Raw genomic sequence first — 27,176 nt, forward strand, 5'->3', positions numbered from 1 at the left:
CTTTGTCCTTTATGTGATATCACTTGGGCCTTATAGAAGAAGAGGGACCCATTTCTAAATGGGGTTATCAACTAGGATTCTGTCACTTTTCCTTCCCTCGTTATCTCCATGTTTTAATAATGTAGGACTGTAAACACCACACTAAATTGTATGCTTTTATAAGGCCAGGCTTACTGTCCTCCTGACCGCTGAGTCCTCAGTGCTTAGCATATAGTACTTGCTTAATAAATACTTGTGGAATAAGTGAATGGCTTTTCTGCTGTATCCTTGATGCTTCATGTTAGTGTTGCATACTTACTTCTTATTGATTCAGTTCATTCTGCCATTATTTACCAAATACCTGCTTTGCAGAACATAAAAAGATTAATTGCACATAGTCTTTACCCTCAAGAGCTTGTAGTCTTATAGGGGAAATAAGACATGTATGTTACTAAAACAAAGTGTCCTAAGAGATAAAGCTTTAGGAGGAGTTCACAGAAGGTGAATAGTATTTCCTGGTAGGAGAACAGCTATTTCTGATGGATATATTGGATTTTAAAATATGAATGTGGTTAGATAAGAATGTAGGAATAGCACAAACAAAAGCACAGAAGTAAGAAAAATCTGGGTGTGGAATGGGGAGAAGAATATAATGGGTATGTGAAAGAGAGTAATAGAAGATGGGGTTGGAAAAATAAATTGAGGTCAAATGAGAGAGTCTTGAATTTAAATCTCAGAAGGTTTGGATGTCATGCATTAGGCACTTGGAGCTGTTGAAGGCATTTTGAATAATGAAATTGTCTGATCAGGGCTCTCCTTCATGTAGATTAGTGTAATAGCAAAGTCAAAAATGTCTTGAAGTTGGAAACCCAATTAGGAAGTTACTGCTATGGTATCTCCTGAGGGGTATGAGGGCTCAAGTATACGTGGGAGGCAAGATATTTATTCCATTACTCGACAAGGCAGGCTGAATCTTTTAGAATATCTTTATAGAAGTAAGAACGTTCATTTTTTTCTTTTTTCAGAAGTTGTGCTTTTTTGAATACTAAGTGAAATGGAGCAGGCCTCGTAAAGAATGGAGAGGTTGATTACCCAGGGAGTCCTATTAGCATAATTTCCATTTTATCTTTAATTGTGCACTGCCTTTCTAGAATTCTGAATATCCTTGAAGATATGCTGATAATTGGGAGTAGGAGAAGGAAATTTAATTTGTCACATCAAGTAAACATGACTTTGCAGAAAGAAATATTTGTGAACTTAGGCTAGCAATGAAACTAATAAATCATTTTGTGGTTTTTTGAAGAGAGTATTGGTTTTACGAAATATGGGTATGACAAAATTTAAACCAACATAAGTTTTATTTTGAAAAAGAGAATTTTCAATTATATCAGAGAGGTATAGTTGCTGGGTTTTTTTGTTATTAATTTTGCTTAGTAAAATCTTAAATTAAAAGGAAAACAGTTGTATATACTCTTTTGTCATGTTAAATGAGGAAAGAGGGTAGGGAACAACACTATGGAACGTTTATCTGATCAGAAGTGTTTTTCCAAACCACAATAACATCCTTAACTAATTTAACTTTTATTGATAGCCTACTCTCAAATAAAACAAATTCCTACTGTCAACGTTCTCACTGTCTAGTTGGAGAAAACTATAGACAAACGGTGGGTATGAAAAAAATAAAGTAGTATAAAAATAAAATAAAATTTATTATCACTTTATGTTGAAGATGTTGGAGGAACCCAGCAGAGGAAGTTTAAAACTTTCAGAGGGTTTGGAAGAGACTTCTCAGTAGGGATTGAATAGCATTTCTTATCAGTCCTTTTGTGGGGGAGAAGGGGGTAGAGTCTGTGTTAAATGTACAATCATGAGCCATGCCTTTTCCTTTCATTCATCTGTAAAGCATAATTCACTGTGGAATGTACTGACCACGGTCTTCATGAGGAAAGGTCATTCTCTTTGAGCAGCCTTGGCTGAGCTGGCAGCTTTGGACAGGTGGTTTGAAGATCAGCAACAGAGGAAGGGAACCCAGCCATCCAGATTAGCTGAATCATCTTGGGTGTCAATGGGCCACCGTCCATCAGCCAGATGGTCTTCAAACCACCATGATGCAATTGTGCTTTGGAAATCATGCCTGCTGACCTGTTTTTCCCTTTCCATCTGACTGATTCCTGTTTTTTAAACTCCTAGTCAGCAGGGTATTTTATATATATGAGCCATTCTGTTCTCAGAACAGAACCCACTTTGTTTTTGTTCTGTGCTTCATTTAAGCATGAAAACTCTTTTATACACTTTGGCTCTCCTAGGAAAGTAAATACTTTATTGCTAACCTCTTTCAAGTCCAACTTCCTTTTTACCTGACTCTTCTCTCTATCTAGATTTTGACTTTAAACCCTCCTTTATGGAGCTATCTCAGACTAAACAAGTAACTAAAAACACAAGAAATGCTTTAGAAGGGTCTCAAGGTACAGTTAAAAAGAGCATCAACTTTGAAATGAGACAGACCTAGGGTGAATATAAAAATGAATCAGACCAAGGAGATGAATGAAGCTCATGTCAGTGTCAAGCATCTTTCCATCTCATCAGGGAGATCAATTCTGTACATACATAATTAGGATACAAATGAGATGATGTATGTGACATAAGGAGTTCGGGTAAACTGTTAGGTAAGCTTAGAGGAAGAAGAGACATCTTCCAGCTAAGAAGAAGGAAAGGATTTATGGTGTAAGAGGCATTTGAGACATGGCTTCGTATGATAAATTCTGTGGATGTAGATGTAAAGGGTATTCTTTTTTTGGTTTTATTCAAATCTTAAAGGATATGTAGACCATGTGCAATCTAGACTGCCTTCCCCATGTTTTCTTAAATTTTCTAAGTTAAAGCATCAAACAGCTCTTTTCTTTCCCTCTTTTGTATTCATTTTATAAAGACCAAGAAGATCTCATCTCTTTTACTCACATTGCTGAGAACTGTAAAGACTTCTCTGATTTTTTTAAACAACACTTTCCTTCCCCCAAGGAGACATATATTTAATTGGATGAATGGCATCAGCTAACCACCATCCTGGTGAAAAATCTCCTCTCATCTGGGACAGAGGAGTTGGCCATTTGCAGTGTTACTAGAGAAGCCACCTGTGGATTTGTTTTACAATCCAATGCTACAGTTACAAGCATTGTTTCCATTATATCCTCCAGTGAGATAGCATAGCCTCCCCAGGGCCTCTTCAGGGCTTCCCACAGCTTACAGAACTAGACACACTAAGTAATCAAGGCATTAAAGGTTTTTCATCTATTATATACTGATTTTTAAAAGTATAATTTGTTTCTTCAGAATTTTTCTGTCTCTAGAACTTACCCACTGTCTAAAACACTGAAAATCTATATATTTTCAAGCTTTGTTTTTTAACTTCGGCATGTTTATATTATATGGTAATTTCTTGATTACCCAAAATTCATGGGGAGGAGGATGTATCTACTGAAATTTTCTGGTTAACAAATGCTAAAGTGCTTTTTGTTAAAACCATGGTCTAATGACAGTGATTTTTTTTTTTAAGATTATGAATCCTGTCTTCCATAAGATTAGTTGCCAACACTGAGTACTGAAAAGAAAGAATAAGAGAAAAACAAGAGAATCATTTACTTAGGGCCTGGAGCATAGTTACCAAGAGCATGGCCTTTGGTGGTACTCTTACCTAGCTGTGAATCCTGGATCTGCCTCTTACTGGCTAGGAGTTCTTTAACAGGTTATTTTAAATGTATCATTTTTATCATCCTTGAATTGGGATCACAGTGGTACACACTTATTCAGCCTTTTTATGGTGACTACATGAAACAGGTCATGGACAAAGAACCTGTCTCAACAAAAAGCTAGAAACAAAAATTAACTGTACCTTGTGTTGTGCTGATAGACATTTTACATGTTAGTGCATTAATCTTCAAGGCAACCTGATGGGGTAGTATTTTTAATTTGATATTTTTATCTGTACTTTAAAAACAAGCATAAGTTGACCCTTGTAAAACATGGTTTAAACTGTATGGATCCACCTATATGCAGATTTCTTTCAATAGTAAATACTACAGTACTACCCAATCTGCGGTTGGATGCCAAGGGACCACAGATACAGAGGGCCAACTATAAATTATACACAGATTTTCAACTGTGGGGAGGATCTGTGCCCCTAGTCCTCACATTAAGGTCAACTGTACTCAGATTTAGAAAGTAATTTGCAGAAAATCTCATAGTTCTAATTCTAATGTCAAAGTTGAGATTTGAGTTCAGATCTGACCAATTCTAAAGCCCATGCTACTTACTTTCTTGGATTTTTTTTCTTTTAGATATTTCTCATAGCTCTCCTTTATTGTTTTTAACATGCAGTAATACACACTAATTCTTCTATAATTGAACAGTTTAGAAATAACTAATGCAAAAATTCCCTAATCCCTCGTCCTACTCTCCAGAAGTATGCAATTTAAAAATTTTGTTCTGTGTGCTTGCAGATATTTTCCCTGCATTTATATGTACATGACGTATGGGGCTTTTTTCTGAAAAGATTGTGCTAATTTAATTTTTCAATGGTGTGTAAAAATTCCTGTTTCCCTACAACGTTATTAATACTGAATGTTTTCTTTCTATTCTCTTGTCCATTTGATAGATGAAAAAATGCTGTTATCTTTGCTTTAATTTGCACTTCTTAAATTACCAGATTGAATGTCTCAAAATCAAAACCATTTCTCTACTAACAACCCCACCTGAATTTGTACTAATCCCAGATGGTGGTGTTTTAAAATAAAAATCCATATAAATACAATGCAAATACTCCATTCATTATCCTTATTCTCCTCTATGTGTCCTCAGAAAGCAAAGAAAGTAACTATAATATATAATATATCATAATTCAATTGGGGAGATGCCTAATGTGTTTTGGAATTTTAATGTGGCTTATTATTACCAGATGTCTCATTTACATTAAATAAATATTTTTAGGAATCCGCAGGAAAAAGTCATCAAGAAAGCAAGTACTGCATTTATTGGTTCAGCCAGTATTTATCAAGTGTTTTCCATGTGCCAGGCAGGGTGCTAGGTACCTGAGTTTCACAAATAAACAAGATAAACATAGTCTCCCATCGAACAGTTTAACCTTGTGCAGAAGATAAACAAATGTCTGAGAAAGTTTTGGCTGGAGGGAACAGAACAGCTAACTCAGACTGGCTGAAAAAATAAGTAAGTCGATTAGCTCTCCTTAGAAGATTGCTAAGAATAAGGCTGGGCTTCAGGTTTGGTTGGTCCAGTGGCCCCGTTTTGTCATCAGAGAACCAGTTCTTCCATCTCTGCCTTTGCTCTGTCATTCACAGGCTGCTTTCCTTCTGGTTGTGGGATGGCTGCCCATGGCTATTTGCACTTCATGCTCTCTTGTTAACTTGGGAGGTATGGGGACTTCTTGTGGTTCTTTTAAGATCTACGAAGGACCTTTCCAGAAGTCTCCAGCAAACCTCTCTTGGTGTCTCATTGACCAGAACTGGATCACCTACCCATTCCTGACAAAATCATTGGCAAAAAGAATAAGATTAGCCTTAAGGCAATCAGGCCTCCTCTTGGGGCAGAGAGTAGAGATCAGCTTTCTCTAAGGTGTATCTCTGAGCAACAGGATATTGTAGATACCTTGGAAAAAAAAAAAAGACCTTCTACTGGAAAGGAAGGAAAGAAGAAACAATATCCCCTACAACAGTAAAACAAGCAACTATGATTGAGTATCTGTACTACAGTTCAAGTCAGTGTGAGTGAAGAATTACATCTTTGCCATTTTCTTTTTAATGTCTCATAGGATCAGAGTGGCACCAGTGAGGAAGACAGCAGTTTCGAAGCTGGTATTAAACAATTGCCTAAAAGTGAAAGCTCCAAACTGGTAAGAATCCTGGGTGTTTCATCCAATGTTCTTTTTAGGGATGAACTGTATATATTTTGGATCAGTTGTGTTTGCTTCTCTAGGAATCTTGATCTCTGAGACAGGGGAAGCTATTCCATATAGCGAATGACCCAAAGAACAGTGTATTCTCCTACTTTCTTCATATTTGAATTGTGCTGTCTGGGACTAAAGAAGCAATCTCTTTTAAATCTTGTTTAATATTGGGTTAGTTCTAGAATTAGTTCTAGAGGCACGAAAAGAGATGTTAAATGTATTCCTGTGTTCATAATAAAAGATACTTAAACTTACCCAGGGGCTAGAGCATTAGGAGAGAGGCAGTTTTAGAGAACTCTTCCTCCTTATGTGTCCTAACGTTTCATATCTTGTTATTTAATATTTATGGAACTTTTACTGGGTACCGCGTGCTATCCTGTGTTCTACGTTCATTTTCTGATCCTCATAGCTGTAGGTGGCGATATTTTTCTTCTACATGCATGGAAACTGAAAGCTTGCTTAGAGATGTTAACTGATTTGCCAAAGGCCACTCACTAGTGTGTCGTAGACCTGGAGATTGATCTCATTCTGTCTGACTCCCAAGTCCTTTGCTCATAATCTACCTTTCTGTCTTGCGGCCTAGCACTTCCAGGGTTAGACTGTAAGTTCTAGAAAGAAATGTGAGCTTTTTACCCCTCTGTTTCAAAATATCTTACGAGTCTCAAAGAGTTAATCACTTAGGAGGGTCACTGTGATTTTATGACAGCACAGAGTTGTTCATTTTACTTCAGGGAGTTTGAAAAATCGTCCATTTATCTTCTTTCAACTTTTATATATATCAGGACTGGCTTAGATTCCATATCCTAGAAAATGAACTGATTCTTTCAGGCTGAAGGAAAAGGACATTTCAGCAAGAGTGGAAATTATAATGGTCCACTCTTACAGAAACCCTATGTGAGGCATCAAGAATAGTGGGACCAACAGATTATGACCATTGTTCTTGAACAAGACGTGCCAAAGTTACACTGTTCCCTTTCCAAAAGACAAACTGCATCTTTGCACTGAAGGGGAATGAGGAACATCAACGAATTTCAAACTCCAACTCCTTCGTTCATTTAAAAATACTACTGGGACTTCCCTGGTGGTGCAGTGGTTAAGAATCCGCCTGCCAATGCAGCGGACACAGGTTCGAGCCCTGATCTGGGAAGATCCCACATGCCCGGAGCAACTAAGCCCATGAGCCACAGCTACTGAGCCTGCGCTCTAGAGCCCACGTGCCGCAACTACTGAAGCTCACACGCCTAGAGCCCGTGCTCCGCAACAAGGGAAGCCACCGCAATGAGAAGCCCGTGCACTGCAACGAAGAGTAGCCCCCGCTCACCGCAACTAGAAAAGCCTGAGCGCAGCAATGAAGACCCAATGCAGCCAAAAATAAATAAATTAATTTTTAAAAAAAATTAAAAAAAAAAAACTACTAACTTGTTCTTTTTGGCACTGTTTCTCCAAAGATAGATTAAGGAAAAATCTTTTTGTTTGTTTGTTTGTTTGTTTTTAAATAAATTTATTTATTTTATTTATTTATCTTTGGCCGTGTTGGGTCTTCGTTGCTGTGCGCAGGCTTTCTCTAGTTGCGGTGAGCGGGGGCTACTCTTTGTTGCGGTGCGCGGGCCTCTCATCGCAGTGGCTTCTCCTGTTGCGGAGCACGGGCTCTAGGCGTGTGAACTCAGTAGTTGTGGCTCACGGACTCTAGAGTGCAGGCTCAGTAGTTGTGGCGCACGGGCCCAGCCGCTCTGCGGCATGTGGGATCTTCCTGGACCAGGGCTTGAACCCGTGTCCCCTGCATTGGCAGGCGGATTCTCCACCACTGCGCCACCAGGGAAGCCCTTTTTGTTTGTTTTTGGTTTTTTTTGTTTATTGACTTTTATTTATTTATTTATGGCTGTGTTGGGTCTTCGTTTCTGTGCGAGGGCTTTCTCTAGTTGCGGCGAGCGGGGGCCACTCTTCATCGCGGTGCGCGGGCCTCTCATTATCGCGGCCTCTCTTGTTGCGGAGCACAGGCTCCAGACATGCAAGCTCAGTAATTGTGGCTCACGGGCCTAGTTGCTCCGCGGCATGTGGGATCTTCCCAGACCAGGGCTCGAACCCGTGTCCCCTGCATTGGCAGGCAGATTCTCAACCACTGCGCCACCAGGGAAGCCCCAAGGAAAAATCTTTTAAAGCAACAGGGCTTTGCAAGTAGAGGCCCCCGATTTCATCCACAGAGGAAATGGTAAAACGAGTGAGAACACTCCCTTGCTTGCTGGGAGAGGCAGGTAGTCCCACAGAGGCTCACTTGTAGGCTGCAGGCAAAAGCCACCCGTTATCCACCCTCTGTTCCCAAGAAGGCAACACCAGTGATGGGGCTCCAAGTGCCAAAATAATTGAAGAGCCCCACCCTCAGGCAGAGGAACTGAAGGACTAAGGATAATGTTTAGATTATTTCATACTGCATTTTAATAAGAATAAAAGCCTCCCCAAACCCATTGACTGGTATTTTTCTTTCTCCCCTCCCCCCCTCACCTCCTTCTCTTTTTGGTATTCTGCAATTTCTTTGTCACCATTTCCAATAGAATATCCATGGTCTAGTCAACTGAGGAAAGATAGCCAAATTTGAACAACTTTTATAGCATAAATATAAATGGCCTAGCATAAAGTATTGCTTAAGAGTGTGTCTAACTTGAGCAAGTTAGACCTCACCAAGCCTCAGTTTACTCATCTGAAGGATGGGAGTAACCAGGATGTTATGAGAAACAAATAGGCAATAAAGTATAAACATGTAGTAGAGTATAAGGTACATAGTTGGTGCTTAGTAAGCTCATGCATTAATTCAGAAAATATTTGCCAAATGCCACTATGTTCCAGGCATTGGAGATACAAAAGTGAACAAGATGTACCGGAACACGTGCCTTCATGGAGACTCATTCATGGGTAGATGGGGGAAGGGAGATAGATAATGCATAAATTAGCAAATTATATTAAATCATGAAATTGCTGTTATTGAGGGTAAAAATTTCATCTGGCTCAACCTAACATATTCATTATTGTCTCATTATAAAGTACAGTTGACCCTTGAAAAATGCATTGGTTAGGGATGCTGACCTTCTGCACAGTGGAAAATCCATGTATAGCTTATAGTTATAAGGCCTCCTGTGTTCTGGGTTCCTCCACATCCACGGCTCCAACCAACCTCAGATGGCAGATTGTGTAGTATTATTGTACTTACTATTGAAAAAAATCCATGTATAAGTGGACCCGCATGGTTCAAACCAATGTAGTTCAAGGGTCAACTGTATTAATAACAGTTCCTCATCACTAGTCATCATTTGATTGTTTCTATTATGAGATTGGCACCAGCTCCCGTGCATTGCTGCACCATTCTAGGATGGTTGCTGGATGCACCTTGTCAGAGGACAGCATGTGATCTGTATGGGCCTTGACTCCTGTTACCTTAGTTTATGTCAGTTGGAAACAGTAAGCTCTAACCCTTTAAAGGTTGCATTTCTTGCTTCCTGTGGGAGCATATATCTCATCAGACACTGCTGGCCCCTACAAGAGAGACCAGGAGAAAAACACAGGTCTTGCTCTTAAGCAGCTTACCCTCAAGCATCAGTGAGGATAACAGAATTTGTACCTGGAAAATCAGACCAGGCAGAAGTGTATTAAAGAGTGAGAAAAAAAATGTTACAGGAGTTCAAAAGTGGAAGGAAAACCATCTCGTTCAGGGATTAGGGACGGTTTCTTAGACTCTTGGCCTTTAAGGTGAACCTTTAAAGATGAGAAGGCGATTGACTATTGAGGTTGGAATAAAGAGGAGAGGTTCACCAGGTGAATCAAACAGTGTGGGTGAGGTACAGTGTGCAGAGTTGAACAGTAGAATCAGATAGAAGTTGAACAGTAGAATCACAGAACTGAAGGGACTATATGCTATGAATTATAGATTAACGTATTCACCTTTTTATGCTCACTGCTCAATAAATGTCTCATTAACTACATGGATACACATATATACAAGGTGCTACCTATGAGAAACTATACTCCAAAGGGCTATTAAAGTGCTTCTCCAAGATTACCTGTTTTCCGAGCTAAGACTAAACCATGAGTCTACATATATTCCAGTGCTTATTTCCACTATTCAGTTATGATTGGCTTTCGTCCATATCTCAGTAGTCCCCAGATTCACAGCCAAGGAGTTTATAATAACTTCAGTAGATATTAGATTTCTCTAAAATATTTTTTAAAGGGAGAATGACTTGTTTTTAGACAACCGATCAGGTGATGGTTGGTGAAGCATAGATTCCAATTGTGAGAGACTGGAGACAGGGAAGTGTCTGGAATCTATTTCAGAAGTCTAGGTGAGAGCCTGTTAAGACTATTTTTTAAGCCTTTTGAAAGGAACTTAAAAAAAAATTTTGCACAGAGCTTTGCAATTTGCAAAACTGCCTCATCTATTATCTCGTTAGCTTAAATATTTTAATATCTATTTTTTCTAACATGATATTAGTTCATGATTTTATTCAATTTTATCCCCAAAATAACCCTATGTAAGAAGTAGGGCAGGAGTTATTTAATCCCTGACTTACAGATGAGATCTTAAGCTGCTTAGTGAAAGACCACAAAACTAGAAATTAGAAGAGCTGCACCTCATCCTGAAGGGTCCTTGTCTCCCTGTTATCTTAACATAGAAGAGCATGAATCCCTAAAATAAGTATTTTAATCTTTTGGGTATAAACCTATGTTTCTATCATGTTGGGGATATCTGTGTTAATATAATACACTCTTTTGGGGGCAGTGTAGCTAAATTATTAAGAGTGCAAAGATTGGAGCCATTCTACTTAGATTCAAACCCTGGTTCCACCATTTACTAGCCATACAACCTTAGGCAAACAGCTTAACCTCTCTGTGCCTCAATTTTTGCATCTGTAAAATGGGAGAAAGAAACAAAGGGTTATTGTGAGAGAAAGGAGTTAATAACTATAAAGTACTAGGTAGAACCATCCCAGAGTACCCGGAATGACTGTGTAAGGGGGAGTTGTTGTTAATGATGATGATGATGTTATGCTGATTAAATCATTAAGTGTCAGCCAGATGAGGATTAGCTGTTCTGAGTGAAGCATTACGTGTAACTTGGAAAACTGAAGTGAATTTTTTCAACCCCCAAAATGCAACTGCTGATAATAGATAGTAGCATCCATTGAATGCCTGTGTGCCAGGCATTATTCTAACATCATTCACATAACAATCCTATGAAGTTAGTACTAGTATTATCCCCATTTAAGAGATGAGGAAACTGAGGTACTGAAATGTTAAGTAAGTTGCCTAAATAATCACCTGGTGAAGCCAGTATCCAGGTCCATGCCCTGTGAGGCTGGAGGCTGCACTCTAAACCACTATGCAGTACTGCTTCTCAGAGAGATACAGATATAGAACAAAACTGAAGTCAAGGGACAGCAAGAGAGTTACACTGGGATCTGAACTTTGTGATTTTCATTCCCTAAATCTTGAACTCCAACATAGAAAATTATGACATAGAAACAGGTAGATACTGAAATTTACCTTTCACATTGGTAAATGAAGTGATATAGACCTCCAAACCGATGTTTCATAAAATGAAGGAAACTAAAACATTTCAAGAAGCTAACCTGTGCCAGGCATTTTCATACTGGTTATCTTATTTAACCCAATGATGCACATGTTTTTAGCCCTACTTTACTGATAAGGTACTGAGGCTCAGAGATGCCAAGTCTGTTCCTAAGGTCTCACAGCTGGTGGGTGCTGTGGCTGGGACTCAAACCCAGTTCTCTTTGCCTCTACACCCCATCTTCTCTTCACTGTATATTTCACATAGACAGCCTTTCTTGGAATATCAGAAGTATCACTGTGTGATCTGTTTGTTCAAACAACAGATACTAATTGAGTATCTCTTGCATGTCAGACAGTGTTATGTACAGGGGATTCAGTGATAAGCAAAACTATTAGCATTTCTTAAAGGGCTTGAGATGTTCAAGGGCAGGTGTTCACATCAGCTTGCTGTCTTTAGAAGCTCAGTAGTTAGGTGGGGAGGAAGGAGCAAGAGAAGGAAAGGAAGAGATAGTACTGTGTTGTTCTTATAAATATCTAACCTCTGTTCTTGCTACCACCTTTGGATCTCTAACCTTGTCTGACTCTATAATTTTCTGCCTTGATGTAAAACCAATTTATGTTTTCTTTGGTTCTTGTCTGTCTCCTTCTCCATGTTGTTATAGATACTAATAGCCAGTAAAATAATTTCAGAGCTACTAGCTTACAATAAAATAATAAAAAGACAAATAACTCAATTAAAAGATGGGTAGAGATCTGAACAGGCATTTCTCCATACAAATGGCCAATAAGCACATGAAAAGATGGTCAACCTCATTAACCATTAGAGAAATGAACATCAAAACCACAATGAGATACCACTTCATACCTGCTAGGAGACTATAATCAAATACACAGACAATGTAAGTGCTGACAAGGATATGGAGAAATTGGAACTCTCATACATTGCTGCTACAGCCAGTTTGGAAAACAGTTTGCAGTTCCTCAAAATATTAACAGAATTACCATATGACCCAGCAGTTTTACTCCTAGGTATATACCCAAGAGAAATGAAAATACACATCACACAAAAACTTGTAAACAATTGTTTACAGCAGCATTATTAATAATGGCCCCCAAATGGAAACAACCTAAATGTCCACCAACGGATGAATGAATAAATAAAATATGGTCTATCCATACAGTAGAATATTATTTAGCAATGAAAGATAAAGAAGTACTGATACATGATGCTACAAGAATCAAAATCTGCAGCATGGCTTCACTCCTATTAATAGGGCTATTATTAATAATGCTGCTGTAAACAATTGTGCACAAGTTTTTGTGTGATGTGTATTTTCATTTCTCTTGGGTATATACCTAGGAGTAAAACTGCTAGGTCATATGGTAATTCTGTTAATATGGGCACACCTGCCCGGTTTTACTTCAAATTCTTACATTTAGGCACCGTTATTTATAGGGGAAACTGAGAGCCAAATATGGTAATGGAGGTTCCAAATGATTATGTGCACTTTGCACTAGAAGACTTGTTAGTAAATTACTAATAAGCTTGCCACAGACATAACAGCAGAAGTGCTTCAGCCACTCACATGTGTTCTTGTGATTTTAGGTTGCTGTAGGTTGTTTAAGACAGCTTATTTTTAAAAGTAGAAAAACAGATTTTGTAAGTGCTTGCCATTAACTTGCTACTAAATTCCCAATGTATTGATTGAATCAATAAAAAGCCACATGTTACCCACCCCCCAAAAAAAACCAGAATCAAAATCTATGGAGACAGAAAGTAAATTAGTGGTTGCCTATGGCTGGGGGATAGAAAGTGACCCTAATGGGTACAAGGTTTCTTTCAGAGATTATGAAATGCTCTAAACTTCAATTTTGATGACGCTTGTATAATTCTGAATGGTAAAACCATTGTATTGTACACTTTAGATGGATGAATGTTACGATATGTTAATTATATCTCAATAAAGATGTTTTAAAAAATTACAGGAGGAAGAAGAAAGAGGGGAAGACAGAATATAGACAATCCACAAACTGAAACCAAATCAGAAATTTGATTCTAGGTAACCTCTACACTGGAAATTCTGTGATTCTGTTAAAGAACTATAATAGGATCCTATGCGAGGAACTTTTAATGTAGTCTCTCCACATTTTGGAATCTTTTTGCAAGTGTTTAATAATCTGCACCCTAGTAGAAAAAGCCCCACTTCTTTGTCCATCAGAATTAAAGCTTGACTTTATCTTATAAATTCCTGTGTTCAGCCTGTTGCTACACTCTGTGCTAGTTCCTGGGAAGATGCTACTGAAGGTAAACAGACATAGTCTCTCTTCTTGTGTTGCTTACAGTCTTCATGGGAGAGTGACATCATGTAATGTTACATATAGATTGAAATCTCACCTTTGATAAAAGCTAAGAACTAGAGGCGCTTGGTGCTAAGAGAGCACAGAATAGGGGGGGTTGACCTTATCAGGGAGGGCTCTCCCAGTGAAAATTGAGCTGAGATCTGAAGAAGATGGCGCTACCCGGCAGTGGGGCAGAGAAGAAACAAAGGAGGGAGCTAGACAACTTTAGAGCCTCAGGGAGTTTGGGGAACTGAAGTTCTGAATGTTCACGGCTGCCAGAACTGGTGAGATTTGAACTAAACTGGAGTGGTTGACAGGGGCCAGGCCACGCTGATAAGATGGTCTCTATGCTAACGGTAGTGGGAAGCCATGGAGGGCTTTCGGAGGTGACTCTAAACTGTAGCTGTAATGTAGCGATCAGGTTGGACAGGGGCCAGAGTGGATGCTGATGGGCTGGCTGGGAGTTTACTGTGGCAGAGGCAATGGCAGTCTGCAAGAGATGGCGGTGGCAGGATATATTCTCATATTCTGTCTTTGCAAAAATTATAATAAAATAAACAGCAAGGTAATACATGTGTTTATCTGGTAAGTTCCACAGAGAGTTGCCAGTCAAAGAATTTACCTTTCTTGCTCCCAGTATGCAAACCTTCTGCTGAACATGTGCTTTAAAGCTTTCCTCTGAACGCAGGTTTGGAGCTATTAAAATGGCAGTTGTTACACCATCTGGGTCTTGAGAGCAAGCATCATCCCAAGGCTTGGCCAGCAGCCCAAGATAACCTTGCTAGGAAATGCCCCCAGCAGATGTGCCCGGCATTCTAGCCCCACTCTGTGACACTGCTTAGCAACAGTGCAGGCAGCCTGTGTATCAAGTGTTCCCTGTCATTACAGACCTAGTTCGTGTACAGCAGCCTCAAGAACATTTAGACTTTTCAGAATTTTTCAAAATGTTTAGGTTTTTTCAAACGGTCTGCCGTGTTTGTCTTTACTGTTGTCTTTCATTATGAAATGTAATTTCTGACCCTTAGGGCAAGAATAGAAAAATGAGAGTATTCCAGTCAGCTCGAGGTGGCATTCACCCTGTAGTTTCTTTGTGGAGATTTTAGAGTTTACAGGGTAGCAAGATGCCTGGGGAAGCATGAATTGTTTCTGAATTAACTATCATTAACTCAACTGGGCTGTGACATGGAAATTCACGCCGCAGCTGACAGTGTATTTTACCATTTCAGAGTCCCCACCAGCCAGAAGAGCAACATTTGAGGAACACTTTTTCCTCTCTACCTTGATACACTTGATCCACCTAAAATTTTCAAACGTACTTACTGAAAAATCAGTGTTAAGTGTTATAAATAATACCTGCATCTCCAAATGGTCTGATAGTACTTGCTTTCTCAGATGAAAAAGGCTGTCAGATGTAAATCGTGGGCTCTGATATCTGAATGGACATAAACATCCCCCCTGCCGTCACTAGCTCTGACCTAGAAAGTGACTTATCCTGTCTGCCTTCCTTTCTCCACCCAAAAATGGGGGAGGAGGAGACCCTCCTATTTTTTGTGAAGATGAAGTGTGATTTTGTACGTGAAACTCTTAATAGTGCTTGGAATGCAGTAAGGGCTCAGTGACTGTAGCTATTGTTAACACCAGATTTTGTCTATATAAAATCAGCGTGTGCTAGAACTCTCGTTATTCAGTACACATTTCCCGAGAACTTGTGATGTATCAAGCTCTAGGAATGTAAAGATAAATAAGACATCTTTCATCTAGGAGTTCACCACATTAGGTCTAATGCAAAGGTTACAAACTGGTTGTCAGGAGATTTTTACATTAAAAATCCTGGTTTCTATTTTCTACTGAGAACAGACCAGCATTCCAAGCTGCCCCTTTCATCAATTATGTACTTCTAGTTTATTTCAGTCCCTACCTTTCCACCATTCTCTAACCCCTGCTTAAAGAATGCCTGCTTCCCCATCACCTGTAAGTACTTGAGTACCTACATCATCCCCATCACCTGTGAGTACCTGAGGCTGCATCCCAGGTCTACTAGCTGTGGCCATGCAGGTGGGCCTGGCAGAAGGTGAAAGCCGAGCAGTAGACAGGAGCTGGGTGGTGGAGGGCCTTGTGGACCAGGAGAAAGGTCTTTATACCAACAGAAGCCCTTGGAATGGTTTTTAAAGGGGGATTATAATGATGAGATTAGCCTGTTGATAAGATCCTTTTGAGCTCCCTGTGAAGAATCTGCTAGCCAATGTCAAAACTGAAGGCAGGGAGTTTAAAAAGCTGCTAGAGGAAATGAGATGAAAGTCGATAGTGACCTAAACTAGGGGATCTGTCAGTGAGTGCAGATTTTCAATAAATACGGGAGTTAGAATTGATAGACTTGATGATTGTTTGAATGTCAAAGTTGAAGAAGAAGGGGGGTGAGGCAAGGATTCTCGGATTACATCATGGGCAGCTGACTGGCTGGTTGGTTGATGCCATTCACTGATAAAAGAATGAGGAGGAAGGGAATTCCCCAGTGGTCCAGTGGTTAGGACTTGGCGCTCTCACTGCTGCAGACCTGGGTTCAGTCCCTGTCCAGGGAACTAAGATCCCGCAAGCCACTTGGAGTGGCTGCACTTGCTCAAAGGCTTAGGGGCAGTAAGTGCCACAGTAAGGATTCAAAACCTTGTGTCTGACTCGTAACCTTACATGCCTGACTCGTGCCAGACTGTCTCTCCAAGAGGTATTTGGTATTAACCCATGAAGAAGCTGAAGTTTAGGAAGTCTAATTTGTCATAGAGCTTGTAACCTATAAGTAGAAAAACCAGGACATGACCACTGTCAGACACCAAAGTCCAAGCTTTCTTCTTTATCCAGATAATACTAAAGAGTTATTAATTAGACCCATGTGGATCTGTGACAGTTCTCACTGGTCAGTGGGAAATATGAAAAGTAATAACCACATGGAGAGTTCTTCATAAAGCTAAATTTATTCAATTTAAAAGACTGTCCTTTAAGATTGTGTCCTACCTAACTTTTTAGTGTTAAAATGGCTTTTCCTACATGACATTGTGGTGGTAATATATGGTGATAGTTGTGGGGAGAGGACTTTAATAGGTTGACCCCTCTTAGATCACTGATATTTGACCATTTCTTGACTCATAAATTAGCAAATTCATATGCTCCGACCTAGTATTCCCTTGCTCTCAATTCCTTGGCCCAAAAAAAAGGTAACTCTATAACCTCAAAGTCCTTTTGAAAAATTTCTGGTCTTTGAAATCCCAAAGTCTAAGAAAAATCTATTTTGCTTCATGTTGTGATCCTAGAAATCAGGAGTACTTTGCAAATGATTAGATGAAAGCAGGCAAAGACAGAGATTAATAAAAGCTGGCTGTGGTTTTATTTATTTATTTATTTATTAAGTAATTTATTTATTTTTGGCTGTGTTGGGTCTTCGTTGTTGCGTGCGGTTCTTCTCTAGTTGCGGCGAGCGGGGGCTATTCTTTGTTGTCATGCGAGGGCTTCTCATTGCGGTGGCTTCTCTTGTTGTGGAGCACGGGCTCTAGGTGAGCGGGCTTCAGTAGTTGCAGCACGTGGGCTTGGTAGTTATGGTGCACGGGCTTAGTTGCTCCATGGCATGTGGGATCTTCCCAGAGGGCTCAAACCCATGTCCCCTGCATTGGCAGGCGGATTCTTAACCACCGCGCCACCAGGGAAGCCCCCTGGCATATACTTTGGATTCTCTGTACCTCCGTTACTTCAACTCTAAAATGAGGATGATAGAAGTACCTAACACATAGGTCTGTTGTGTACATCGACATCTAAAATATGTAACCTGGGCTTCCCTGGTGACGCAGCAGTTTGGAATCCGCCTGCCAATGCCGGGGACACGGGTTCGAGCCCTGATCTTGGAAGACCCCACATGCCGCGGAGCAGCTAAGCCCGTGAGCCACAACTACTGAAGCCCGCATGTCTAGAGCCCATGCTCCGCAACAAGAGAAGCCAGCGCAATGAGAAGCCCGCGCACCGCAATGAAAAGTAGACCCCACTTGCTGCAACTAGAGAAAGCCCGCGTGCAGCGATGAAGATCGCAGCCAAAAACAAATAAAAATAAATAAATTTTTAAAAAATCCCCAGAAAATTTAAAAAATGAAAATGAAAAAAACAATATGTAACCTACCTGGCTTGGTAACTGGCAACCGTGCTCCGTAAGTTCTAGCGATTGTTTTATCACCGTCATGTAATGGCTCCGTCCCTTGGACCAGAGGTTTAAGGGTAATCAGTATAAGAGATGGGACATTGTGGTAGGCCAGATGCTTCTCAGAGCTCTGATTCCATCCTTCCACATTTTGGAGGACAAGGTAAGAGAAAGAGAAGGAAATTAATACCTCTTGGGCACCTGCTATCTGCCGCATACCTTCACACATATATCTTTCAGTTGTAATTCAGCGTTTCCGTAATTATTTCTCTAGTTTCTGTCTCACCAGATACGTACATGTCATAAGTGCAAGGCTCCATTAGTCTTTTCTCACAGCACAGGGCAGGTGCTCAGCAAGTACATGCTGAAGTCAACTTTGACGGCAACGCTTCATTCAGGTAGCGGTTACAGCATTCTCACTGTTGGGAGAAATGAAGGTTTCTAAGCATTACTGCTGCTAATAAGTAGTGGAACCAATCTGAACCCGGATTTTTCTCGCTGCTATTCCAGTGCCCTTTCTTTTTATTTACAAGTGCAAATGATGAGGACAAGTTCTACGATTAGTAGTACCCTATGTCATATGCAAATTGGGTTTTAAAGTGTTTAGCTGGGGAAGTCAGCTCCTTTGTCACATTGCTGGTTAATCTGGGTTTAAACAAAGGTAGAATTGCAGACCTCTGCAGTATCATTTTCAAATAGAGGCACTTTTTGCTCTTCCTAAGGCCATTTGATCCACACTAGAGGGAACAACACCAGTGGTTTCCGTTTATAAGGTAGTTTAGAGTTCTTATTCTGAAAATTCCCATGAGCACAATTTACTGACTTTCCCATGTCTTTCTTCTCTGTTTTCAGCTGTGATCCTTTAAAATAGAGGCCACAGGGTCACCTTCACTGTGTGCCCTTCCTTTCATGGCTGGCTCTGAAATCCACCCAGGTGCATTTAAGCTTTAAGTTCCCGAACTTTGATTCATTTAGCACTAGCCCTTTATCAAGCTTATATTCTATTCTGCCATATGTTTAAGAAACAAATAAGACAAAATCAATGATATTAGTATATGAGAGACAAACACATAAGATTTTTAAATATATATATGTTACAAAAAACAGTGATAAAATAAATTGGTCATGCTGTGAAGGGGCACCACACAGGGACTCAGGGAAGAATTAAGGGAAGATGTAATTTTAAAATTATTATTATTTTTTTTTTTTAATTTATTTTATTTATTTATTTTTGGCTGTGTTGGGTCTTCGTTGTGGTGCACAGGCTTCTCGTTGCAGTGGCTTCTCTTGTTGCGGACCACAGGCTCTAGGTGCGTGGGCTTCAGTAGTTGTGGCATGCAGGCTCAGTAGTTGTGGCTCGTGGGCTCTAGAGCACAGGCTCAGTAGTTGTGGCACGTGGGCTTAGTTGCTCCACGGCATGTGGGATCTTCCCGGACTAGGGCTCGAACCCGTGTCCCCTGCATTGGCAGGTGGATTCTTAACTCCTGGGCCACCAGGGAAGTCCCTAAAATTCTTTTTATATCACATAATCTGTTTAGGAGCAAAGTTAAAAAAAACCAAAAAGCTAGGAATGAGGGAGAGGAGTTCTAGGATCTTTCTTCCATATGGGGGAAATAAGAGAGAATCTAAATGAGAGATAGTTCTGGTCCTAAAAAATGTTACAAGTAAGCAGCTAGGGGTACTCACAGTCATCCAGGGGTCCTAGGCTGTAGTCTCAGGGTATTACGTGGTGGGGCTAAATCTCTCAGGTTAGAAACTAATAGGGAATTGAGGAGACAAAAATGAAATTATAACCTAATCTAATAATAATGAATGGCTGGGCATAATCTGATCATTATCTATTGTATTGTTGCAAATCTGATGGGAGCCTTTTGAAGAAAGAGTATATCAGGGCTTCCCTGGTGGCGCAGTGGTTAAGAATCTGCCTGCCAATGCAGGGGACATGAGTTCGAGCCCTGGTCCGGGAAGATCCCACATGCCACGGAGCAACTAAGCCCGTGCGCCACAACTACTGAGCCCGAGTGCCACAACTACTGAAGCCTGCGCGCCTAGAGTCCATGCTGTGCAACAAGAGAAGCCACCCAATGAGACGCCCGGGCACCGCAACGAAGAGTAGCCCCTGCTCGGTGCAACTACAGAAGAGCCCGCGCGCAGCAACAAAGACCCAACGCAGCCAAAAAATAAAAATAAAAAAAAAATAAAATAAAAAAACAGTGTGTCAATATGCCCAGTAAAGAAACCAGGGTGGGGGTGGGAGTGGTGGTGTCAAATAGTACACCAGTGTTCCCCAAAGGAGAAAGTGTCCTGTCCAGGTAATTGTTTTCACCAACCCTATAGCAGAGTTAGGAACGTGGGTTTATCATAGGTTGATTTCATTTACTATCATCATTAGCATCTTTATTAAATACTTGCTGTTTGCCGGGTACCATGCTTAGTGCTTTTCATGTATTGCTCCATTTAATCCTTTCAACATCCCTATTGTATAACTACTCTTTATTTTTTTTCCCATTTTATATATGAAGAAACTCAGGCTTGGAGAGGTGAGATAACCTGCTCAGGATTTCAGAGCTTTTAAGTTGAGGAGCTAGGGTCACAAACTGCTAACACTCTATTATACAAGTCACACCTTTCCTCTCACCTTGAGATAGCTTACCTATCTGCCAACTGTGTACTAGACCCTCTGCCTGGGTGTCTCTCAGACATTTACCAATGGCCAAGTAAACCCATCCTTTCTCCTATCCAGATCAGTCTCTCTCTGTGGTCCCTGCCTTGTCCAAGCAAAATGCATGGGTTCATGCCTTAGAGTAAACCATCATATAATAATTTCCCCTGTAAATTGCCTGTAAAAAAGATGAGATATGGTGGGAGGCAGACAAGCATCTGGTCAATTTATCACTGTCATCATTTGTTTCAACTAACTGTCCTTTAACTATGCATCAGTTTCACATGTGTTTTGATAGTTTGCGTCTCTCCTAAGTCTGAAGTCTGCACTTCTCCATGGAGTTCAGAACTAACTTTTATCTCCCAGTGTCTTTAGTGAGTGTACATTTTTGCCTCTAATTGGATATTTTAAGGGGAGAGAAATTCTAATAACAGGACTTGAACCCTGAAAGGGTTCAAGAAGAAAAATCTCTGGCTGAAATGACCATCAAAAGGTATCTGATAGGCTTAAAGCCTGACAGATCTGAAAGGGCCAACAAAGCATTTGGAAATGACAAGCCTGTGTTCATTTCTGAGAGTTAGTCCAGGTGGATGAATAGAACTCTTCTGCCTGGTGTGTTGGTCATTTATGTAGTAGCTTCAAGCCCCATTAAATGGTGCTTGACTGCTGAATTTGGAGAGTACAGTTGAGCCTACAGTTGTAATACCGATAACTGGCCGTATCTTTTACATTTTAGGAAGACATCTCCCAAGTGGTTGGTCAAGATGTGGTGGCAGGTCAGCAGAAGGCACTGGAATGTCCAACTGACAGCGTACGTAACTGACCCTTTATGTTTGCTCTACTCGGATGGTGTGTGTTATAAATGGGTTCCAGAAGAAAAGGAGATGGTTGCAATGAAATCTGATCCTTTATTACTTGGCGGGAAGTTAAGGTGTGTCTTTCAACCTGAAGTCAACCCACAACTGTATCACCGATCCTGTGCAGGATGTGTGGAAATATCCTTTGTATGTCTTCCTGTACCAACACCCTAAGCAGGTGTTTAAAAGTGAGGCATCTCTGAAAACACACTTGCACCTAAATTCTGAGAGCCCCACGTCTTACATAATGTCATGAATAAAAATTTTAAGAAGGAGAGTTTGTAGTTTTATAGAATTATAAATGCAGTAACAAGTGTTCCTTGTATTTATATAGTTTTTCTTCTTAAAAAACTATGTTTCTATCTGTCAAATTTTTGTCCCGTTTTTGCTATTGAACTTTTTTTTGTGTTGCTAAAGTTTACATTATTACTATATTAACTATTTTTGTGTTTAAGGAACTATAGATTACTAGAGCTTACAGGAAATATATGTTATTTCAAACATTGCCAAAGAAAATGCCTTTGTAAAGTATCCAAAATTATATGCTAAAAACCTAAATAAAAACAAGTAGGTGTAGAAAGAACCTTAAAGATAAGGTTCAACTGAAAAAAATTCACTTCAACTGAAAGTTGTAAGCAATTTTTTAAAATTTAGAACCAGATTTTTTTTTTTTTACTTTATGTAATATATTTGCAAATAGTATTAATGTGCTAGTACTTTACATACTGCCACTTATCTCAAGACATATATCAAACATCTCTAAAATTTTATAACCATAGAATTTTAGAACTGGCGTGAATCTACACATCCTCTGGCCTTTCTTTTCCCTGCTGAAAAGTGAGCACTTAAATATCTAAGTCATTCTCCTTTCAGAAAGTGATTATTACCCTTTTCTATAGCTGCAGAAGAGAAATGACCCAGAGATCATTGGGCAACATCTGCAGTGAAACTGTGTCAGCTCAGCATAAACAACTTCCCAACCATTTGAGCTGTGACAAAAGGAATGAGATTCCTTGTGGAAATGGAATTTTTCATCCCTGAAGGTTTTCAGTCAGAAGCTGGCTGATCATTTATTAATATGTTATCAGAGGACATAAAAACATTAGTAGCTATTATTAATTGAACTTCTAAGTTATTCCTGGAATAGTGATAGGTTTATTTATGTACTTTTATCTTCAGTCTCTACAACAACCTTGCAAGATATAGAGGTATCACCACCAATTTACAGATGAGGACATTTAGGAGGTTGAGTGGCTTGCCTGTGATCACACAGCTAATTAGTGATAGAAAACTCAGTCTGTCTTCTTTTGAGTAGTGATTTTTTTTTCTTATCATGAAGATCTGATGAAGTGTAGACTCTTTCCCCAGAAAAACACTGGCAAGTATAACTTTGATACAACCGCAGAGGTTTTATAGTTCCTAGAATTCCCTCTATAAATCTCTTAGAAACCCATTTACCTTGTGTTAAGAATCCATGATTTAACTAAAAAATAAGTTTCAACTTAAAAAACAAACACCCCCCCAAAAAAAAACACTTGACTGAGCTCCACACCCCTAGTGCCAATTTCTTTGGTCTAGAATGGGGGTTCCAGCATTCATAAATTTTAAAGGCTCCTTAGCAGTTTCTGTTATGAAGACAGGGTTGAGAACCCCTGGTTTAGTTAGGCTGGATGACTTATAAAGTCCACTCCAACTCTGATGTTCGAATACAGTAACATTCAACAGCAAATCCAATCTGTCTTTTTTTTTTTTTAATAAATATACCCCTTTTTAATTTTTTTTAATTTATTGATTGATTTCTCTTTTTTTTTTGGCTGTGTTGGGTCTTCGTTTCTGTGCCAGGGCTTTCTCTAGCTGCAGCAAGCAGGGGCCACTCTTCATCGCGGTGCGTGGGCCTCTCACCATCGTGGCCTCTCCCGTTGCGGAGCACAGGCTCCAGACACACAGGCTCAGCAGTTGTGGCCCACGGGCCCAGTTCCTCCGTGGCATGTGGGATCCTCCCAGACCAGGGCTCGAACCCGTGTCCCCTGCACCGGCAGGCAGACCCTCAACCACTGCGCCACCAGGGAAGCCCCTGTCTTCTTTTTTTAAAAAAATTTTTTTGACTTTTTGAATTTTATTTTATTTACTTTTTTATACAGCAGGTTCTTATTAGTTATCTATTTTATTATTTATTTATTTATTTATTTTTATACAGCAGGTTCTTATTAGTTATCTATTTTATTATTTATTTATTTATTTATTTTTATACAGCAGGTTCTTATTAGTTATCCATTTTGTACACATCAGTGTATACATGTCAATCCCAATCGCCCAATTCATCCCACCACCACCCCCACCCCCCTGCCACTTTCCCCCCTTGGTGTCCCTACGTTTGTTCTCTACATCTGTGTCTCAATTCCTGCCCTGCAAACCGGTTCATCTGTACCATTTTTCTAGGTACCACATATATGCGTTAATATATGATATTTGTTTTTCTCTTTCTGACTTACTTCACTCTGTATGACAGTCTCTAGATCCATCCACGTCTCTACAAATGACCCAATTTAAAAAAATTTTTTTTATATAATTTTTAAAGGTTACAGTCTACAAATCCAAGTTTTCTAATCTTTCATACTTGGTAGTTTGGTTTTATGTCAGTGGATGAGTCGTGGTAGCTGTGTTCACCCATCACCACATCTACCAACAAGCGGTCTGCCTCTAAACATATGTTTGTTTCACTTGGTTTCTATGGACTGCTTCCTTATTTTTTCAACCCATATCTGTTAGAAACCTACCTAGTACGCACAATGAAATGGATGCTGCACGAACTGGGAAATAAAGATGAGCAACAAACATTCCCTGCTGTTAATAAAAGTCATGATGTAGTGATGACTGTCTCTTGTGCTTTTCTGTTTTAAAATTCACACCATTTTTCATAAAAGAACTCTGTAGCTGGCATTTAGTTTTATTATCAATTTTCTTTCTCGAGATTATACAAAGGAAAGGTGACATAAGTACTGTGTGAGTTAAGATTATGTTCAGTTGCTGCAAGAAGTTTCTCTTTTACATAACGGTGTGGCTGTGATCAGTTTGGGGATGACATGGTGTCTCCATGGTGTCACGGACCCAAGCGCCTCTTATCTGATTACTGTACCATTATTTGATTACTCTGCCATCCTCAAACTATAGCATCCGTTTTTTTGGTCTAAGACTGCTGCTCCAGTTATTAGCATTGCATCCACATTTCATCTAAAGAAGGGGAAGGCAGGATTGTTCTCCTTAAGAAAATGACCTGAAAATTGTACAGTTCATGTTTGTTTACATTCCACTGATCATAGACTAGTCTGTGGTCATGTCTGGCTTCAAGGAGGCTGGGAAGTGTGGTCTTTAGAGTAACTGGATATTTAGGTGGTTCCATTGTTCAGTTTTCTCGTAGTAACCCCTAGTTTGTCATTTTTTCACTTTCTTCTTTTTAAAATCACTGAGAATATATATTCAAAAAAGTCTTTTTAAATAAGTGTACAGTCATTATTAAATGATGGTGATAGAAAAACTGCAGAGAAAAAAAAAATGAACATCAGTAGAATCATAACCTAGCAACTGTTTGATAAACACTTTAAACTTGCAACATTCTTCAAATGCCGACTTTTAGTCCTACTTCTTCCTCTAATTAGCTGTATGATTTCAGATGTCACTTGACATTTGTGTCTTGGTTTCTTTATCTGTAAAACAGAGTAATATTGTCTAATTCTCAAGGTTACTCTCATGATTAAATGAATTCATGGGTATAGAAGTGTTTTTGAAAACTGGAAAGCACAATACAGATATACAACGAGTGGTATTGCTTTTCTTGTTTACATACTGCACAATGCCTTGTATTGAGGCGTAGACTTCCACTGATGGAATCTTGGGGTGTTATTGTTCTGGAGCAGTTACCTTGATCCTACTTCTGGACTCCAGGGACAGCCTGGTGCTTCATTGCCTCCACCAGAATCTTCCAGCTGGAGATGGGTTTCCTGGCTAACTACAGATCCAGAAGGCAGGCCAGGTCACTACCTATATTTCTTAACTGCCTGTTAAGCAAGCATGGAGTCCTTTTGGTTTTTCTTAGTTTTCTAATACTAATATTCATTAGAGATATTATCAACAAAAATTCAGAATTACAAGTTAATTTTCCAAAGCTCGCACAGCAAAGGTCTCTGTACCTTCATTGAATTACAGATTTATTTCCTACTCTGAGTTTCCATGTCTTCAATTTTTCTCTCTGTATTCATTCATTCATTCATCAAACATTTATTGAGGCCCTACTATGTTCCAGGCACTGGGAATCAAAGGTGAATAAGCATTCTTTTAGGTGAATTGAAGTGTAATGATGTACCTGGGTTTGTTGTCTCTTCCTAACCCTAATGCTCAATTAACCTACCTCATGCATCTTTGACTATGTTAATATGTCCAGAAAAGTTGGGCAGTGTCATGTGCTCAGAACATCTGCAGCACAGATTGTTTTTCACTAAGCACAGCACAGATATACAGACTTCACACTGATTTCATCACTTAAAAATGCTTCCTGGCCCCAGCTTCATGCACAAACCACAAAGATAGCTTCTATCCTTCTTCCCTTCCTCGATCCATCCTTCACCAAAGCATTTTAGATATAAAGTTAAATAGGGAAGCATGGGGAATGGGACAGAAATCATCCTAACTTCCCCATGCCACCTCTCCAACTCCGAATTTTCAAGAGGCATTATTGGAGTGCACCATTGTTTTGGTAACAATACACCAATTTTAAAGTCTTCTCCTCTTGTTACCTTTCTCCTCTCTGACATTCATCTAATTTTCCTTTCTTTTGTAGGCCGACAGCCGAATGAAACAGCAAAAATATTCAACGAAAGTCTCTTTCAGTTCACAAGAGATTCCTTTAGCACCAACTTCATACCATTCAACAGATGCAGACTTCACAGGCTATGGTATGAGTCTTTCTCTGAGCAGAATTGAATCCACTCATGAAACCTTAGAAAAGGAAGGGATTGTGATGTCCTGAAGAGAGCACTGGACCAAGAGTCAGGAAGCCTGGCTGGCATCCCTGTTCTGCTTCCTGAGCTTTGGGACTTGGGCAGGTCACTTTACTTCCAAAATCATTTTTCTCATCTCCACTAGTGGGATTGCCTATTACTTATTGAATATAAAAGTAGTAGAACAAAAAAGACTCTCAGTAAATGCTACTTGAATCTGAGGCTTCCAGATTATTCTCTAATCTCTCCAAAATATTGTGTTTAGTTCATGAGTAGTGTCTCTGAAAAATCACATTGAACCAAATTGTAGCCTTATGTAAGCTATTTAAAGACTTGATTTTCAGTGCTTAAAGAAATTGATAATCACTTTCTCTCTTTGAATTCCTGGATTGAATTATGCTGACTAATGGTTGAAAATAGACCTTCAAAATGAATAATGAGTATTTCCATTGTGCTTTTATGCAGTGTAAGTCAGTTTTAAAAGGACTATTTAAAACACATGCTCACCAATGGTAAAGCATAACCCAGCATGAATTTAGCAGACCTGACACCTTTATGGTATTTGTGTCTTACATACTTTTTTCATGAATATTAACTCATAAAAAATTTATGAGGCAGGTATTATTCTAAAGCACTAAATTTTTTGCTAAAAGAC

The 27,176-nt window shown here is 39.5% G+C and overlaps 1 protein-coding gene across 8 annotated transcripts in view; it reads left to right on the plus strand.

The window, feature by feature from the left end:
• The window catches only part of PATJ (PATJ crumbs cell polarity complex component), a 353,196-nt gene that overhangs the window by 258,605 nt on the left and 67,415 nt on the right, over positions 1-27,176 (plus strand). For all 8 annotated transcript variants that reach the window (XM_068540002.1, XM_068540005.1, XM_068540003.1 and 5 more), the window contains exons 31-33: positions 5,801-5,881; positions 21,407-21,481; positions 26,362-26,476. In XM_068540002.1, coding sequence (XP_068396103.1) covers positions 5,801-5,881; positions 21,407-21,481; positions 26,362-26,476 — 271 coding nt within the window. The remainder of the gene's footprint in view (positions 1-5,800; positions 5,882-21,406; positions 21,482-26,361; positions 26,477-27,176) is intronic.

Source organism: Eschrichtius robustus, chromosome 3, assembly GCF_028021215.1.
Source record: "Eschrichtius robustus isolate mEscRob2 chromosome 3, mEscRob2.pri, whole genome shotgun sequence".
Classification (NCBI taxonomy): Eukaryota; Metazoa; Chordata; class Mammalia; order Artiodactyla; family Eschrichtiidae; genus Eschrichtius; species Eschrichtius robustus.